The sequence below is a fragment of the Podarcis raffonei genome, chromosome 14 (genome assembly GCF_027172205.1).
Source record: "Podarcis raffonei isolate rPodRaf1 chromosome 14, rPodRaf1.pri, whole genome shotgun sequence".
Taxonomy (NCBI): Eukaryota; Metazoa; Chordata; class Lepidosauria; order Squamata; family Lacertidae; genus Podarcis; species Podarcis raffonei.
In genome coordinates this window covers 6,698,077-6,717,406 of record NC_070615.1, presented here as the reverse complement: position 1 = coordinate 6,717,406, position 19,330 = coordinate 6,698,077, and the positions used below count along the sequence as shown (strand labels likewise).

Here is a 19,330-nt window from a genome sequence, read left to right as displayed (position 1 = left end):
AAGAACTGTGAAGGTGCTTGTTGTTGTCCAAAAGGACAGCCTCTTAACATTCATTCTCTGCACAGCCATGATGGACTGGGCTTCATGCAGTATCCTGAAGGGTTTTTTGACAAATGTGCAGACCAAGAGGCGAAAACCAAGAGAAATTTGTCTCTTGCACACATTTTGCTGTGCTTTAAATCCCAGGTGGTGGATACTTGATTTCAAAGGATGCAGCTGCACTGCACATAACAGAGAAAAAGGGCTGTGAATCATGGCTGCTCAATGAATTTATAAAGCAGGTCTACAGCATCAATCTATTATGATCCATCAGGTTTTGGTACTCATAATAAGCTGCTAGGAGCCAACAAGCTCTTACCAGTAACTTTTCTTGGCTGGAACTGACCTCTTTCTGCCCAATTAAGGCTGCGGACCTAGACACAATTATCTAGAAGGAAGCGTTATTGGAATCAATGGGAGTCACTTCCGAAGAAGCATGGTTGAGGGTGCAATGCTATTTTTGCTTTAATCCAATTCTCCTCCTGACACAAGGAAGATCCTAGGCCTAGTCTTTCATGAGATCAGGAGTGGGGAACCCAGTGCCTGCATCAGCCCCAGACAGAAAGATCAGGGGCAGAGAGGATGGTGGGAATCGTAGCTTAACAATATCTTAAGGGGTTTGCAGGTTCCCTACCCCAGTGTGAGATTTTGCTCTTCCAATTTTCCTTTTAAGCAAACCCTAGGCTTCTATTTTAATAAACCAGCACTACCTGATGCAGATTGCAACCCTCAATGTCCTAGCAAGAAGGCATCAAAAGTGGGTCCCACTGGGGAGGGCATTGTTTTTGTGCCACATGGACTCCAAACAGGAGAGAGGCAGGCATATGCTTCACTTTGCCTTTTGCAGTCAATGCAGCCTGATACATCTTTACTCCAAAATAAATCCTACTGAGTTCCAAGGTATAGGACTGCAGCTTTAAATATGTTCAACTTTGGTTGGAACATGCCCTGAAAGAGTGTAGATTTTGGAAGGACTTCCGGGTTAGCGCCATCGACTAATGGCGGATTCCCTCTGAGCTCCGGAGGGAATCGGCTCTGCAGGATCGGGTCTTGCCGCTGCGGCAACGCAGGGATCCATAAAAATCACAGGCGGTGAAGCCTGTGAACCTGGTGACTCGGCGGGCACCATTTGCACCCCCCGACCTGCGAAGGAGCCTTTTTAAAGGCTTCGGAATGGGGGACGGGGTGAGCGACGCGGTGCGGAGAGTCGACTGCTTCTCCTGCAGAGTGAAGCCGCATTGCCATGGTCGGAGAGCGCTGACTCCTTCTTTTGAACAATTGGACTCTAAAAGTAACAACCCGTGAGTACTACGGAAATTGGTACTGTAAAGAAAATTTTGCTTTTAAGAATTAGGCACGATCGGGGAAGGTGTAAAAAGGAAGTCTGCCTCCCCGTCTTGTAAACAAGTTAAAGCAAAGACCTGCTAACTAAGGTCGAGAGAACCTTTCCTTCTTTGGTAAAAGACTTTAATTTCACGATTTGGCAGTATAAGAAATTTTGCTGGAGGATAAAGAGCTAATTTTGGGAACCAAAGTGCCACCCTCCCGGACCCGGGAGTGTTCCACGAGAGAGCCTGTCAATGAGGTACTAAAGAGTTTGACAGCTGTCAAAGTAGCTGTCAAAACAGAAAAAGAGAACTTTGTTTCTGTTGCTTCTGCTGGTTATATATGTTACAATTTTTGTTATAATTTGTTGAAAACAAGGAAGAACTGATACAAACTAGCTGGATTTTTGGACTTCGATTGGAATGAACGCTAAGAAACCAAAATCCCTCTAGAGGGGGATTTGGGACATTACAAGAATGGCTGGAGAAGGGAGAATTCAGGCTGAATTGGACAGAGTCTTTGTTCTCTTGGGAAAGTTGCAAGGCCAAATTGATGTTTTGGCTATAAATGTTACAACTCTGGACTCATTGAAACTGATAAGGAGTTGAATCTGGAAGTTTATTCAACTGAACAGAAAGAGAAACTTGACAACTTTGAGAATTTGGAGGAGACATATGTTGTCCCTGAACAGCTGCAGATGATGAAGGAGGACTTGAGGCCTGACATGATGGTAATGAAGGAAAATAAGAATTTGATGTGGAAAATCTGGCCTGAATTGGAGATTGAAGAAAGGAAAGATCTCCTTATGTGGAGATCCGAAGACCTAAGGATTATAAATTTGCTCAAGGTGGAGGTTGGAGCCTTGGGGACATTTGGACTTGAAAGGAGTAAGAAACAAGATTTGGGTTCCACCTTTAAGTATGGAGGACTGGTTGAAAGAAACATGGATCCTGAAGGGCCAGAGCTTCTCCGAGAGTTGGTGTTTAATTTTAAGGACTATCAAAAAAACCAGCAGAGAGGAATTGAGAGAGAATTAAGAGCCTCGGATGTGAGATCTCCAGGCTAAATAGTAGATTAAGACTGATGGACATTTGTTGGGGACTGGAACCGGGAAAGGGGGGGGTTGGGAATCCAAAGGGTACATAAGTATAATGTGTTTTGCTTTTATTTTTGTTTTTGTAATGTTTATGAAATTTGGGAAATTCGTGGAAGGGAATTTGGGTCGACTTTAGAAAGAATGTTTTAAGAATATGTATTGATGTATAAGTATTGATGTTTAAGTTTGGATAAGGTAAAATTGGTTTTTTTAAAAAATGAACTAAATTAAAGGAAAATAAGGTTAGCAAAAATAAATTGAGGAAATGGATGAAAGAGTAAAAGTAAAATAATAACATGTTAATTTATTAGGTTAACAATTATGGTTAAGGATTTGCTGAATCAATAATTTGAATTGGAATACAAAAAGGGGAGGTATGAGGAGGTCGGGAAAATATGTCAATGAAAGTAAATTTTGGTGAACTTAATGTGTTTTTAATTTTTATGTATCTTTTTTTCTGTTTTTTCGTATTTTTTCCCCTTTTTCTTTTTGACTTTTTATATTCTTACTGTATTAATTTTGAAAATTTTAATAAATATCTTTAAAAAAAGAGTGTAGATTTTGCTAAAGGAGATGAAGAACTTGGTTGATGCTCTCAAAACAGCCAAGAATCCTGTGACAATTCAAAGACTTAATAACTTTATGGCATAATAAACTTCCACGGGCTAAAGCCAGCCACAAGCCTTAACACCCTTTGTTCTGCAGTAAACCAACACAGCTCGCCCTTTGGAGATTAGCACTCTGGGATGCTTTGAAATTGAAAGTGTGTTGGTTTGTTCAAAGCATTTCCATGCCACCTCTTACCCAAAGTCCCAAGGCAGCATATGTTTTAAAAGTCACAGCAATCAAGAAAATAAAAATGATTAACTATGAAAAATATGACCAGTAGAGGTCAGTCCATTAAAGCAAATGGCACAGTGCCCCACCATTTCCCCCATGGGCCTTCACATCTTTTTTCTGCCAGCACAGCTGTAGGGTCTGCATCTTCCCCTGCCCTTCCTCTGGACAACTTGCTCCCCTGTTTACCTACTAGGCAGTCAGTCCCAGTGAGCTCACAGGGGCTGGCAGGGAAGTCTGCCCAGGCCTGCCGACTTGGAGAAACCCGAGAGGTGGTGCTGATGTCCACAAAAACAACTGGTACCCCCCTACAGATTTGGGGGTCCTTTGAAACCAGCTTCAAGGAAAGGGGAGGCACCACTTAGAGCAGGTATAGGCAACCTCGGCCCGTCAGATGTTCTGGGACTACAACTCCCATGATCCCTAGCTAACAGGACTAGTGGTCAGGGATGGTGGGAATTGTAGTCCCAAAACATCTGGCAGGCCAAGGTTGCCTATGACTGACTTAAGAGGCTGAAGCTTCCCTCCCCCGCAAGGCAGTGCCTGAAGGATGAGTGAAGGCTTTCTTGGGTCATGTGCTCACCCTTAAGTTGTCCCCCAAGGGTTCTGGATTTGTTTTGCTACAACAGGCTCTACAAAAGCAGCTCTGTATCCACTGTCTCAACCACACAGCAGCTGCCACAACTCCTGCAGCTCTGGTGCCCTCTGGCGGCCGGCCACCCTCATGGATTCCTAAGTTCTCTCTCCAAAGTTCCCCCAGATATGCACAACTGTGAGTTCGGCTCACTTTAGCCCAGAGGGGAAGCCAAAGAGTCTGGCTGCATCAGGGTCAGGCCAAAGGGGCCCACCTAGTCCAGAGGCCCCAAATCTGAAGCTGAAAAGCAGGATCTGAGCACAAGAACAGCACTCTTCCACCTGCAGTTGCCAGCAACTGGCATTCAGCAGCATGCTGTTGTTATACTAAATTTGTATACCACCCTTCATCCAAAGATCCCAGAGCGCTTCACAACAGAGAAATAAAAAATGAGAATACAAAACACCACCACTGGCAGCGGAGGTAGAACATGGCTGTTGTGGGTTGTGGCTGTTGATAGCCTTCTCCATGAATTTGTCTAATCTTTTAAACCATCCAATATGGTGTAATGGTTAGCGTGTTGGACTACTGGGTGACCATCTATTAGCCTAAGCTACCGCACAGGGTTGTTGTGAGAATGAAATGGGAAGAACCATGTGCATCACCTTGAGCTCCTTGGAAGATAAAGTGGAATATAAATTTAATAATAAAAAAATGGAGTGAGCTTGCTTAACTATGTGAAGCACTCCTTCCTTCTGGTTTTCTTAAATCTGCCACTGAGTCCTAATGTTATGAGAGAAACTCAATTCTGTGTGTCATGCATTATTCCATAAACTTCCCTCACATCACCTCTTACTTTCCTTTTCTCCAAACTAAAAAAGCCCAAATGCTGCAACTTTTCTTCACAAGGGAGTCGCTGCATCTCCTTGATCATTCCATGTGCCCTACTCTGACCTTTTCCAACTCCACAACATCCATTTTTAAGTGAGCCAAAATGGCACACGGCATTCCAAGCATTGTCTTGCCATAGGTCTATTTTATTTTATTTATTTAGGAGTATTTATACCCCTGCTACTTAGCAAAGTTCTTGAGGCGGCCTTATGTTAAATTGTTATATTCAAATAACAATTTTAAGGGCAGTGATATGACAGTCACTACAGCTGAACAACGTATGCAAGTCCCTGTTCCTCTTTTTCTTTGGCAACCCAGCCACGTCAGTCCCACGCAGAGCAGGATGTCCTCACCAGGTGGCTGCTGCTGATGTCTCTCACAGTGTGACAGCTGCAGCAAAGATATCACCTGCCTCCCTCCCAGTTCTTGGCTGTTCCAACAATTGTGGATGTCGTGGTTTGGCGCTGTGCTGCTGGCAGGTTTATATATTCAGTCCCTTTCTTGATGATCCGCACGTGGCTTACGGCATGTTGAATTTTTCAACTTTCAGTCCACATCTCTTTCGCTTCGGAGGGGCTTCTCGGCAGCGCCTGTGCGCCGGGTGGGCTTCCCGTCGTGGGGGGCCAAGCAAGGAGCCTCGTCGAGGCCGCGAGGGAGCGCCGGCCTCTCTCCGGCTCAGCCGAGGCGGGTCCCGGGAGGCGGCTTCTCCTCCTGCGGCGGCGGCGGCGGCGTGTCCCGGGCAGGGCCTCCCGCGCGTGGGCCGCCTTGGAAGATGGGCTGGTAAATGTAGATGCCTCCCGCCACGCCGAGCCCCGTGGCCAGGAGCAGGTGCCCGAAGGACAAGCCCCGCCGCCCCAGCATGGCCTCCGCGACGCCTCTCTCGCTCTCCGCGGCTCAAGCCTCCCTCAGGCAGCCGCTCAACCGGTGCGGCTCCAGGCGCCGGAAGTCGCGCGACGGTCGAGGACACGCGCTCTCGCCCCGCCCCTTCTCGCGAGAAGAGCTGTCGGGAGCCGAGACGCACATGCGCAAAGGAGGAAGCAGCGGTTGGCGTATGGGCGCGCATGCGCTCCGACGGAGGAGGCTGCCCCCGCCTCCAGGAAGGCGGAAGTGGCCGTCCTGGGGCCGCGCCGGCGTCGCCATGGAAGCCGCGCGGGGGGTCGACGGCAGCGGCGGGAGGCGGACCCTGCCGGTGCGGCTGCGGAAGCGGAAGTCGACGCTGTACAGGCCCGCCCCCTCCGGGACCCTCGCGGGGCGGGGTGCGGGTGAGGAGAGGCCGCGGTCCACCTCGCGGGGCTGTTGTGAGGCCGAAGTAGCCGCGCCCCGCGTGCTGGGAGAGGCCTAAGGAAGCCCAGGCGCTGGGCAGGAGGGGTCTTTCCAAGGTGGTTGTTCCCTTCCCGCAGGGGCCGAGCGACGCCTGAGGGCGGCCCGTCCCAGGAGCCAGGAAGCCGGCGGCGGGCACGTCCAGAGAGGCTCCTTCTACCTGCCTTGACCAGAGGGAGAGGCCACGTCATGCACGAAGCACGTTTCCAGCCTCCCTCCCACCCCTTGGGGGACTCTTGGCCCCTGGGATGTTTGTCCCTCAAAAGGCAGTGAGGAGGCCCCATCCCTTGGGAAGGTCTCCTGCACAAGCTCCCCGTGGGAGGCACGCAAGGCTGCAGTGATGCCTATTCACATCTGTGGCCCTTGTGCAAGAGAACTTCCTGCTGGGTTACAGGATGCTTGAATGGGGGCAGGGAGGAACTTTGCACTTGCTGCCTCTGCCTCCTCCAGCACCAAGATGCTTGGGAGATGACAGCGCTGTTGCTGCCACATGGCACCTGATGGGCAGGAGCTGGTGGCTTTGGTGCTTTCCTTTTGTAGATCTGTGGCCAGAGCAAAGCCCTGGTGGCTGCCCAGAAGAAGGCCAGTACAGTGGTACCTCAGGTTAAGTACTTAATTCGTTCCGGAGGTCCGTTCTTAACGTGAAACTGTTCTTAACCTGAAGCACCACTTTAGCTAATGGGGCCTCCTGCTGCCGCCACACCACCAGAATACGATTTCTGTTCTCATCCTGAAGCAAAGTTCTTAACCTGAAGCACTATTTCTGTGTTAGCGGAGTCTGTAACCTGAAGTGTATGTAACCCGAGGTACCACTGTAGTGCACAGCAAGGGCAGCTGTGGCATCTTACTGTGTATAGTCATAGCTGTCTCTCAGCCACTTCCATTCTCCTTTGAAACCATTAAAGGCATGGCTGCTGGAAAAAAACCTGTTCAAATCTGGAGACTTTGTCCTTGTCCCCCCCTTTGAGGCCACCTGCCCCAGGTCATTGCAGCCTTTCCTGGTTTAGCAAAGGTAGCATTGCTAGTCAGGGCCCCAGCAGCTGACCCTTTCTGTGGAGTCCTAGTGAGGAAAATTCCAGGACTCAGGAGCCTGGGGGATTCAGTGCTCACTTACCTCTTTAGATGTGACTGTAGATTCATCTCTGAAGAGCCTCTTTTGTTTCAGCCTCTTCAAAGAGAAGAAAGTCAGTTCTAATTTAGATAAAAGTCAAGGTCCCCCCCCCCATCAAGGTTCTGTTTTGCTAAGGTTGTGGTGTAAAAGCCAGTTTTAGAGTTGTCCACAAACTAAGGGATGTTAGAATTCCTGACAAGGGATAGCTCAGTCGGTAGAGCTTGAGACTCTTAATCTCAGGGACATGGGTTCAAGTCTCACACTGGGCAATATACATTGTAGGGGGTTGGACTAGATGATCCTTGTGGTCATTTCAGATTCTGCAATTCTATGATTCTGTGATGTTGATAAATCAATTCACAGCTTCGGAGGCAGGGCAAAAATTGAAATAAGACTCCCAAAAGGTATCCAAGGTTTATTTATTTGCAATTGATTACAACATAACCGTAAAAAACCCACTGTACACGAGGTTAATCCCATCTGCTTTTTTCCAGCTCTTGTTGGGGAAAACCTTTATCTGTGCTTGTTTACCATCACGGTGAGGCTACTAAACTGCTTCTTAGTCCAGACAAGCTTTGTCCCAGATGAATATTGGCAGTCACTTGAAGTCGCACATCGTATGGTTTTCAAATATCCTTTTTTTATGTAGTGAAATTTTAAGTGAAAGTTTTCCCTAGTAAGGACAGGTCAGAAGTAGGTCCCACTGAGCAGAATGGGACTCGCTTCAGCATAAAGTCAACACGCTTTGGACTGTCCTGTTGGGCTGCACAACTTGACAGTAAATCCAAGTTCAGTCCTAGGAGTGGCTTCCTGCCTGCAGTCTCCTAGGGCATCTACTTTGTTGAAGTGAAATCACTCAGTCTTGGGTCAGGGCCTGGATAGGAGCCCCTTTGGAAACTCTACCTGTGTGCAGCCTTGAATTCTGTGATTGTGGGACGTAAATTTATCAAGTAAAGGAACATGGCTGTGGTTGAGCATGTTGTGGCTGGGTTAAGGTAGCCTGTTAGAAGAGGCCTAGGAAGCATCATGTAGGCTGCCTGGAGTGTACAGGATCAGGCTTGGAAGGATTCTTGTTTTATCACATTGTCACAACTGGGCCATTTTGACTATCAGTTGTCATGAAGCATTAGGCAGTGCAGAGGCCCCTGAAGCTCAGGTGTGGGGCTTGGATGGTTTCCTTGAAGGCCTGCCTTTCCCTCTCCCTCCAGCATACTCTGAGATACAAGGAACTTGAGACAAAAACTGGTATTGGAAAAGGCTCTTTCCTGCCACAGGAATGTGCCAGCTGATTGACTCTTGACACATCTGAGATGTGGGTTTGGGTGGAACAAGATTCAGTTTTTCAGCAGGTGGGGGTAGTGGTAATTTAGTAATTATCAAAGGCCCTAAAATATTACATTAGTTGAATTTTGAGGAGTTTGGCCACAGAACACCATGCTCCATGCCTGTTCTTTATGATATCTTTAATGATGATAATTATGGCTATTTGACCTGGGAGTGGACAGAAGGTCTGCGGAGCCATCTCTACCCTCTGCTGTTCGCAAGCATTTATAAAGTGTTGCACCTGCTTAACAAGGATGATGTTCAGCTGCTGGTGAGTGTGGACTTGGGGGGTCATTCAGCTGCTGCCAGAAACACATCAAGCATTTTGCTTTTGTGGCAGGAATTACCTAGTTATGCTTCATCCCACAGAAGCATATCTCATGGCGCCTTTGCTGAGTACATGCAGGCAAATACCCAGAGTTGGTGGGAGGGGGGTTGGGGATTGTCCATGTTGGGATACTGTGGGGGAGATGGGGGCATCAGGCAGGCCCCCAGCTGGCTCTAGCCACCGGCTGGCAGCCAGGCGATCACTGGTCTCCCTTGGAACAGCATCAAACAGCGACACAAGCCTCAGATACGTTTAGAGACTCGGCACGCTCTTATCAGCAGAGTGAATAAATCTCACAACGGAAGAGGCGGACAGAGCCATGTGTAAGCATTATCTACAGCATTTTATTCAGCATAGTTCAGGCACAATGGAAAATATGTCTGCTTCCCTTCGTCTCCAGCAAAACAGCAATATACAAAACGGAAGTTCCCAGCAAGTGCTGGAAGTAAACAGGCATATGACATACAACAGTCATGCCTGTTCCCTTTTAAGGTGGAACAGAACTATATCCTAACAGTCCAGTGGTAACATGGAGAAGGGTAGGCAGCAACCACCCTCTTTTAGCATGGTGGGGGGCAATGATACGTGGGGGGCTGTTGCCTGCTGTCAGTCTGTCTCTTGCTTTCCTCATCCCCGCTTCTGGCTGCACTATGCAGAATGAGTTGGGATCTGGTAGAGGATTCTCTCAGGGCAAGTGGTACCCTTCTCATGCAGTTTTGGGTTTAATAATGCAAACTGGGAGCAGGAGAGAGCTAAGCATGAAGGAGCCCCATGCCTTGCCTGCTCTGGCTTTCAACGTCCTTGGAAATGTATTTCCAAGAATGGGACCTGGGGTTCTTTGATGGGCCTCAGTCATGGGGTCAGGACCAGGAAGGCACTCCTTTGTGCCAAGATCTGAGTCTTGGGGCCAATTCACTGCCATTCAGCATAAGGCTCAACAGTTTCAGCAGATTTGTGTGGCCTCTTTATTTTTAGCCACTCTTGAAACACTTTTTATTGCTGGTGTCCACGGGAAGGAAAGTGTGAGTTTACATTGTGCATAAGGCACACAGGCCACATTACAGCAACAACGGAGGAAGGAAGGAAGAAAACAGAAACATAAAGGGTGGCAAAGCAATCAATAAATGAAGTTTGTGTTGATTTGAAAGCGTTGTCTTCCTAACTGGAGCTCGTGTGTTCCGTCGTCAAGCACATTAATGTTATCTATGCATGAGTGATCCCTCCTCAGACAGGAGTGACTTGTGCTCCTCCTACCCTAACAGATCTGGCTCCCTAGAATTGCACAGGCTTTTCTGGCTGCGCTGGCAGACGTGGTGTTGTACTCCTTGGTGAAGCGACTGGATGGTGCAGAGGTGGCCAAGTGGGTGGTGAGTCCCTGTCTGCCTTCCTCTTCCTTGGGCTTCCGGCTGGGGGGTGATGAGCGCCTGGTCCTTTGTCTTGCCTTGTGACCCTTCTTTCCCTCATCCCACACCAGCTCTTCTTCTTCTCCTCCCACCTTGTTTTCAGTACTTCTGCCAGTTGTGTTCCTGGTTCACATGGTACTGTTGTACCAGAACGCTCACCAACACCATGGAAGCTGTTCTCACCATTTTCGCTCTTTACTACTATCCCCTGGAAGGCACCAGGACAAAGAGGAGCAGGTGAGAATACCTATGGATATCTTTAATAGCCATTAAAGGGGCTGGGGCAGACCCCTGACGCTTAATTAAAATGTTTATAATGGTAGGTTTGGGGAAATGTCACACCCTTGTTGAGCTTCCTTATGCTTGGCTTTCCCCTCACGCAGCATATTTCCATCGCCAGCTTAGCTATTTCTTTGTATGTAAATGGGGGTCACCCAATAACCAAGCACTCTTTTTGTCATTCAAGCAAAAACACCCTTTCCCAAGAACCTTGTTCTTCTTTTCAAACGTGTTGTTTCCTGACAGGCAAAGGAATGGGTTTGGTTTCAGGCATTGCCCAGCTCTAGATTGGCAGGGCTGTGTGATCTGTATAGGCTGTGTGATCTGTATAGATAATGTAAAAGCTCTCACATCTGTCTGTCTGCCTCTCTTCTTTGTTGGCAACATTTCCCTTTTCTCAAGACATGTTATATAAAAGGCTGCAGTCACTTACTCACTTACCTGAGTGTAAGTCCCATTATACGCAGCAGGGCTGCCTTCCGAGGCATCCCCATCATAGCTGTCAATGTTTCCCTTTTTTAAAGGGAAATTCCCTTATTCTGAATAGGATTCCTTGCAAGAAAAGGGAAAATTTGACAGCTATGGTCCCCATAGCTGTGAAACAGTAAGACTGCAACCCCCCTCCTCATCCCCCCATGGCCAGGCTCCCACACCAGCCTGGCTGGCTTTGCTGAAGCTGCCCCCAATGTTCCTGCCCTCACTGCCGCCTCTTCTTTCCAGCATCCCTTACTTGACCCTGGTTGCTCTTTCGTTTGTGATTCGCCCAACCGCTCTCATTCTGTGGGTGCCTTTGCTGCTCCGGCACTTCTGGAAGGAGCCCCAGAAGCGGCACCTCGTCCTGCACAGCTGCCTCCCAGTGGGGTAAGGGCGTCTCTTCTGAATCTAGGCCTGGGTGAGGTAAAGGTAAAGGGACCCCTGACCATTAGGTCCAGTCGTGGCTGACTCTGGGGTTGCGGCACTCATCTCGCTTTATTGGCCAAGGGAGCCGGCGTACAGCTTCCGGGTCATGTGGCCAGCATGACTAAGCCGCTTCTGGCGAGCCAGAGCAACGCATGGAAACGCCGTTTACCTTCCCGCCGGAGCGGTACCTATTTATCTACTTGCACTTTCACACGCTTTCGAACTGCTAGGTCGGCAGGAGCATGGGCCGAGCAACAGGAGCTCACCCCGTCACGGGGATTTGAACCGCCAACCTTTTGATTGGCAAGTCCTAGGCTCTGTGGTTTAACCCACAGCGCCACCCAGGTCCCTCTGGGTGAGCTAGAGTGCCCCAAATAGCAGGAGCAGACCCAGGCCACAGATGCTGTGCAGAGCAGCTGGCCCAGCTTGCTTGCCTGGAGAAGGACTGTTCCTCCGGCCAGGAGAGGCAGCTCCCACTTTGGGCAGTGTGGAGATTGCCTGTGAATTTGTGCCAGGAGCAGGTGGGAGCCGGATTCTTCCTGGGAGCTGAATTGGCCTGCTCCATAAGGGGGACTCCAGGGAAGATGGTTGCCAGGTGCAGCCCAGCAGGTCCCTCTTTTCTCCAGTGTGTTCTTTCTTGACAGATTGATCATTCTGGGATCATCTTTAATTACTGACCGAGTATTTTTTGGCAAGGTAAGTTGGCATTCACTCAGCATTCTGAGATCAGTTAAAGTGAGTTCTCCTATAGATGGTGCCACAGACTTTCCCTAACTGTGGTTGTTGCCATTCTTGCAGGGGGCTTGGATGAGGGGATGCATTTCCCCTTCCTGTTTGACTATTGCACCCAGATTCCAAAAGAGCTGCAATGCACCAGCCAGGGGAGTTTCACGTCTGTCTTCACCCTCCCCCCCCCATTGCCACTCCACCTGGCAGCTCCTCTCCCTCAGCCCCATGAGGCACATCAGCGCTTGTGGGAACAGGGCTGACCTGTGCAGTCACCAGCCGTGGCCAGGGTGGCTCAGGCAAAGAGAAACTTGTGCAGACAGTGCTGAGAGTGTGATCCTGGCTTTGAGATTTGTCTATTTAAGCTGCTGGGCTGCTTTTTAACTAATGCTGTCAGATAGGAAACGCATGGTGGGGCAATTTGCCTGGCTGGAAAGTGCCGGGCTGAAGTTTCCCAGCCAGAGAAAGATCAGGGTTCCCCTGTGCTCTTTGCCAGTCTCTGCTCTTGCTGAGGAATGAGCAGAATTGGAGAGCAGCGCTTGTGGCGTGCTCTCCTTCTCTGACTTGAAATGAGAAAAGCCAGAGAACTGCAAGGGAAGGCAGCAGCTGAGCAGGCAGGGGACAGCTGGGCAGGCTACTTGCTGAAGAATGGAGCTGGGCGGGGGAGGCTTTTTCAGCTGGCTGTTTGCCCTCTGCCCAGTTGTCCTCTGGTATAGCTGCTGACACCGTGCCAACAAGGGCATCCAGGTGATTGCCTGGACTGTGGGCATTTCCTCTCATTTCCTCCTTTCTCTCTTTCTCTCTCTTTCCTTTAGGAGCGCCAAATGAATAAGCAACTTAAAGCAGTTCAGTAATCCTGCCTTGAACACAAGCGCTCAGACTTTAGTAGGTTGCACTTTCTTTTTTTTGCCAGCAAACAGGTGAAAGAGGGATGGAGTATCCCTTCCCCATCTCCACCAGCCCACGCCCCGTCCTCTTTGAAGAGTTCCGGCAATTATCAGTGACAGGGATAGTTAAGAGATGCTTAGGCTGTGTTGATGGATTTGGTGCTCCAGATTCCAATTCCCTTGGCAGTGGGATGTGTTGAGGCAGCAATCCTAAGCTTACAAAAGCAGTGTCAGGACAAATACACCACTCCTCTCACAGTTCTCCTGTTATAAAGCCCGTCTTGTTTGCTTGCTGTTTCTTTGCTCCTGCAGTGGGTCCTGGTTCAACTCAACTTTTTGAAGTTTAACGTGCTGCAGAATGTGGCCACCTTCTACGGATCCCACCCGTGGCACTGGTACTTCACGCAGGGCTTCCTTGTGGTCCTTGGCCCTCACCTCCCCTTCTTTCTCCATGGCTGCTTCCAAGCATCGAAGAGGCATGGGATACTCCTGGTGGTAGTGCTGTGGACGGTGGCTGTTTACAGGTAGGTTTCCTTCCACACCACAGAACTCTGTGCCAGGTATTTCCTCCTTCAGATTTGTTGGCTAGTTTGCTTAGGGTGCTTCTAACGCTGCCTTCCTGCCAATGTGCCAGAAGAGCCAGCTCACTGTTTAAAATCCAATAGGAAGAAAATGTGGGTTCCATTTCTCATACAGAGTTCAGCAGTTGGTGTTTTGGTGGATCGGTGGTGGGAGGGACAGAGCAAAATGGTAGCCACTCTTGCCTCTCCTTATGGAGCCAGATGGGGTAGCTTTTATGATGGCATGTTGGGAGCCCCACTTGCTCTGGAAAAGTTTGATTCAAGCTGCAGCTGGTGACCAGAGCCCTTGGTTCCGACTGCTGGGCTGGCTCTGTTCCTCCTTGTGCTGGTGGATGGGAGGGGAGAGCTAGTCTTTCCTCCTGGGGTGGTCATTCAGCCCAGAAGGAAAAATGCAGTCCACCCTCCCAAATGAAGTCCGCAGGGTGTGGGGTGCACAGCCACTCTATCTGTACCTGGTGGAGCAGGGCTGCCTGAGTTTGCTGGCCAGCGCTGGGCCCAGCTGCTGCCTTCACCCGGGAGAGTGGGCTCCATCTTTCCTCCTGGGGTGAATGACCACCCTGGGAGGAAAGACGCAGTTCATCCTCGTGGACAGATGAAGGCAGGGTAGCCAAGCAAGGCTGCCTCTGCCCCAGCACCAGCATCAGACAGCCTCTGTACCACTCTGCAAGGTGTGGGGTGCAAAGTCACCCTATCTGCGCTTTGTCTCTGCACTGCCTATCTGAGCCCGCCTGACCCCTATGCCAAGGCAGTGGCAGATGAGGCAAGGGTTCGGGGGCCTGCCTCAGCAGCCACCACCACCTTGGCAGGCCGGGAGGGGGGAGTCTAACGGAGTCCGCACCCTGGCACAGGCTTGCAAGCAGCAGGATTGGGGCACTCTCAGCTGGGGGGGCACTTTAATGGAGCCCCCACCCTGCCGCTGGCTCGTGTGATGTATCGCTGAGTTAAGCTTTCATCGCAGTCTGCCCTTCATACTGGTCCTGGGTGATATATCAATATATAGCCCAGGCCTGTGGCTGAGGAATCTTACTTTTAAAATCTGCCTCGGGACAGTATAGTCTGCCACAGTCCTCTGTGCTTCCCATGTTGGCGGCAGGCTCCTCCATCACAGCTCAAGGGAGCGTTTGGATTGGGCTGTGGCCCCATTAGCTGGCTGCTTCTGTGACTTGGGAGGACCTTTGGCAGATTTTTCTGGACTAAGGATGATTTCCTGAGGGAAGAGGCCTGGGCTTGGGAAGATGCCTAGGAGAACCTTCCATTTACACCTTCCTGTTGTGTTACAGCACCCTGAGCCACAAAGAATTCCGCTTTATCTACCCAGTGCTGCCAATCTGCATGGTGTTCTGTGGTAAGCGTTTTGATTTTAAACACATTATGATGTTTCTGTGTGCTGTTTCATAGAGCTGGAACGTACCCTGGGGGTCATCTTGTACCACCCCCTGCAGTGCAGGAATCTCAAATAGATCATACAGTAAATGTACAACAAATAATACATGACAGACAGCCATCCAATCTCTGCTTTAAAAAAACTCCAAGTAGGGAGAGTCCATAATTTTTCATGTAAGTCTGTTCCACTGCCAAACAGCTCTCTCTTTCAGAAAGTTCTTCCTGATGTTTAGTTGAAATCTCCTTTCTTGTAACTTGAAGCCATTGGTTCAGGTCCTACCCTCTGGAATAGGAGAAAACAAGTTTGCTCCATGTGACAGCCCATTTGAAGGTGGCCATCTTACCTCCTCTCAGTTTCCTCTTTACCAGGCTAAACATACCCAACTCCCCCAACCGTTCCCCAGATTTGCTTTCCAGAACCTTTATAACCTTTGTTGTCTTCTTCTGCACACATTTTAGCTTGTCAATATCCTTTTTAAATTGTGGTGCCCAGAACGGGACACCATATTCCAGGTGTGGTCTGGCCAAGACAGAATAGAGTGGTACTATTATTTCCATTCATCTGGACACTATACTTCCGTTGATGCAGCCTAATATAGCATTAGGGGTTTTTTGCTGCTACATCACACTGATTCTAGATTGTATTTGTGCAGTTGGTTCTTCCTGCCTGCATATAACCTTACATTTGTCCCGATTGGTCGATATATTTGGATTCATGGTGTTGTTAAATCTTCACTCTAAAGGAAAAACTTGCTGTTGTGGAAGTTTTAGTGCCAAAATGTGTCTCATCTTTGAGAAGTTTGAAATACTGCTTCCTTCTTCTAAAGGGAATGAGCATCTTAAATGGTTTGATACAGAGATTGTGTGTGTCAGTGCAAGGAAAAAATGCTGCCATTGTGTCCAAATTGGCTAACATCCATCAAAACAGTGTACCTGTAAAAGCAAACTGTCCAATAGTGACACATTATTTCACTCCCATTGATTAATAAGTACATTTTCTACATACAATGTTGTTGTTTTAAAAAAAGATTCAGCTGTGGCTTCTGGCAGGTTTAGTGCTTGGTCTCTTTCCAAGGCAGGAATGAAAGTAAAGGCTGGGCAGTCTTTATAGAAATAGCTCTCAGACATTTGATGGAAGGAAGGGAGGCCAAGCTGAAGGGGAAGTTGAATGATGAGAAGCCTCAGGGCTGAGCCAAAGGATGAAGGGTCTTTGAAGGGGAAGCTTTAGGTGTTAGGAAAGCCCCATCACGCTGCTGTTTGGAAGTCTCTGGAACTGCTCAGGTCCCTGATCTCAAGGACCCTAGATTCATCTGCTCCATTTTCTGCTCCCTTCCCTCTCTTCCCTGTAGGACATTCTCTTAAGCAGCTGAAAAGGTGGCAGCGGGCAGCAGCCATCTCCTTCCTGCTGGTGACAAACTTGCTGCCCGCCCTCTACACTGGCTTGGTCCATCAGCGTGGAACCCTGGATGTCATGGGCCACCTGCAAAGCCTCTGCGGCGCTCCTGCTGACTCTCCAGAGCAGCCGGCATCCGTCTTCATGCTCATGCCCTGCCATTCAACTCCTTTTTATAGGTAAGACCCATCGGGGGGTGTATGTGTGTGAGGTTCTGGTGGCACTCTGCATGGGAATCTGCAGCTTTTCTGCTCTTTTACTGCCAGAGCAATTCAGAGGAGGCAGGAGAAGGTGAATCCAAGGTGGAGGAACTGCATCAAAAGCCCTCCTGGGATCACACCAAGAGGGCAAAAAGCATTGGGGAAGGGGAGCTGCCGTTTCCCTCCCGCCTCTTTCTTTGGCCTTTTTCCTTTCTGTTGATCTCCGCTCCGGGACTAGCATACTTCCATATCCTTCTGGGTTACAGAAAGGCTTTGGATTTGGGAAAGCCACCCCCAGAATTTCACTTTTCTGCTGAAAGGGACAGCTGTGGAGATTTTGTGGCTGCAGCAATCCTGTGGGGCAACCTTCTGACCTGGCCTTTGGAACAGCCTGCCAGCAACCATTGATAGGATTGTCCTCTAAATAGTTATGCTGGATTCACGCTGATGCGATCAGCCTTTAGAAGATGTTTCTCCTTAAACTGACTCCTTATTAGTCTACACCTCTGTGCTATACTTTTTGTAACAGCAGCAGCCTTTGTGGGCTTAATTGTGTCTTTCTTGGCTGGATCAGCAGCTGTTGCTGGAACTGATGCAAAGAGCTTGAGATAGAGAACCCAGAACCCTGTATCTGTGTAACACTTTGCCCAAGCACCTTAAGCCAGTTTCGCACTTGAGGGGACCCTGGAAGTTGTGCCCCTATTGGGATTGTGGGAACCTTGACTGTATTCTAGCTGTTGAGCCATTTCCCCGTCTTTGCGCCTGTAAAGTCAGTGACACTTCCGATTCCAAAGCACTGGAAGTCTCCACTGCCTCACGCTTTGTCTTCACCAGGTGACATGGGGACTATCTGCAGCGTGTGGAAAAGTCACCTTCAGCCCTTTCCACCCATCCTGCAGGTCTCATTTTTGCTGTGCCTCTCAATTGATAACAAACACAGACACTGGTATGTGTGTATTCAGATCAGCACGTGGAAAAGAAGCGCTGCCAACACTTGCTAATGCAAAATAGCCTCAGCCATTTGTATTAATGCCTGTTTCTCTCCCCCCCCCCCACTTTCTAGCCATGTTCATTGCCCACTACCTTTGAGGTTTCTTCAGTGCCCCCCTGATTTGACCGGAAGGGCAAATTACCTTGATGAAGCTGACTTATTTTATGCAGACCCTCTCAGCTGGCTCAGTGAAACATTTTCCAATGTTACGCTGCTACCCACACACTTGGTGTTCTTCAGTGTGCTTGAGCAGGTAAGGGAAGCGCAGAAGAATCCCAGTCTCATTGTTTTCAGCGGGGCATCGAGCACACCCATTGGCATCTTCATCAAGGAGATGAATGAGATGATTACAGAGGGTGTAAGCATAAGTTGTTTTAAACTGGTTTTATTGTTGTTTTGAAATTGTGACCCACCCAGGGACCTTGGGGTAGAGGATGGGAAATGAATGAATGCTGCATAGCCCAGAAAGTCCCAAAAAGCGGGGGATGTGGAGGGAGGAGCATACATGTGTTTAAGAAGGTAAAAAGAGTTCACTGGATGAGACCAACTGTCTGCGTCTCTCATTGCTCCCTCTGAAGTTGGGGGTTCATATTCCTCCCATGACTGAATCGATAGGCTTCATTTTCCTCCTCTGTGCCACTAAAGCTAACAGACATCACCTCACCTTGGAAGTAATTTCCACACGTGAACTCCACACTGTGTAAGGAAGGGTTCACATTTTGGTTTGTCCACAGTTCTCTTTGATCCAGCTAATTCTTCCTCTTGTGATACCGTTGAAAATAAACTATCAGAAATTGGTGCCACAAAATGTGTTCCATGTGGAGAAATTCAGAGCACCTGAACTGGTCAGGCCATAGCAAGGATAGTCAGTGTGGTGGTGCCTGCAATGGCCTCTGTGTGTATGTGTGTGCGCGCGCGCTCTCACACACTCTTCTGGGATGAACTATAGTCCTGCTCTATGGCAGCCATTTTGTGACTGGTGCCTGTAGCACTGTCTCAAAATTTAAAAAAATGTGTGTACTGGTCCAAAAAGGTTAGCAACTCCTGGCCTTTACGGCAATGAATACAGATGATGGATTTGTGGTCTTTCCACTTTTATGAAAATACAAGTTGTTAGTGGCTGAAAATTTAACTTCCTGGCAATATACAATTTTACAGTGCTCCTTCCCCTCCCCTTCCCCCGATCTTCAAAATAAATGGTGGAAAAATGAATGTGGCCAGCATAATGATGGTTTTTCCTCAATTCTTGTTTGCTGGACCCTGGTGTTTGGTCCAGAACCTGAATATTTAATTTTTTACTTCTAGGATATATCATCATTTCTAGTTACAAATAGGTATGAAAAAGTTGCCACGTTTTTTCACACTCATCTGCCTCAAGGACGGATCGGGAGCTCCATTCATGTCTACAAAAGAAATCAAAAGCGTCTTTGAAGATGGTCTCAGCCCAAACAACAAATAGAGGAATGTATATCTTGTTCAAAGATCACCACATGGGTGTGTGTTTCACATGAGATATAGCTAATAGGACAGTCCTCTTCGCTTAGCACTAATTCTTGCTGAGTTAATGGAACTCTGATTGCAGCCTGGACCATTTTTCATTGCGGGTGTAGAGAAGACACACTACTTCAGCATGGACAGCATGCGCAAGATAACAGAAGAGTGGCCTTAACAAAAGCTTTGAGTCCTTCTCTGAGGATGTTTAGCTATGCAAACTTATAAAAATAAAAGTAACTTTTTCCAAC

At 48.6% G+C, this 19,330-nt stretch overlaps 2 protein-coding genes across 5 annotated transcripts; one reads left to right on the top strand and one right to left on the bottom strand.

Annotated features, from left to right (window-relative positions):
- Positions 1–2,902: 2,902 nt before the first annotated feature.
- On the bottom strand, positions 2,903–5,716 carry PIGBOS1 (PIGB opposite strand 1). Its single transcript, XM_053366163.1, has 2 exons — positions 5,528–5,716; positions 2,903–2,976 (listed from the first exon to the last, which is right to left on the bottom strand). The coding sequence occupies exons 1-2, from the start codon at positions 5,622–5,624 to the stop codon at positions 2,903–2,905; spliced, it is 171 nt and encodes a 56-aa protein (XP_053222138.1). The 5' UTR covers positions 5,625–5,716.
- A 126-nt stretch (positions 5,717–5,842) lies between these two features.
- Positions 5,843–19,329, top strand: PIGB (phosphatidylinositol glycan anchor biosynthesis class B). Of its 4 annotated transcripts, none has more exons than XM_053366156.1 (11): positions 5,843–6,025; positions 7,689–8,788; positions 10,108–10,212; positions 10,352–10,485; positions 11,248–11,388; positions 12,072–12,123; positions 13,353–13,564; positions 14,902–14,966; positions 16,354–16,576; positions 17,661–17,841; positions 18,894–19,329. In XM_053366156.1, exons 2-11 carry the CDS (start codon positions 8,636–8,638, stop codon positions 19,017–19,019), a joined length of 1,392 nt encoding a protein of 463 aa, XP_053222131.1. In that variant the 5' UTR covers positions 5,843–6,025; positions 7,689–8,635; the 3' UTR covers positions 19,020–19,329. The 4 variants fall into 4 exon arrangements, with proteins under 4 accessions (XP_053222131.1, XP_053222134.1, XP_053222133.1 ...); XM_053366159.1 differs by having other exon boundaries at positions 5,850–5,952; XM_053366158.1 differs by lacking the exon at positions 5,843–6,025 and having other exon boundaries at positions 7,381–8,788.
- Position 19,330: the final 1 nt, after the last annotated feature.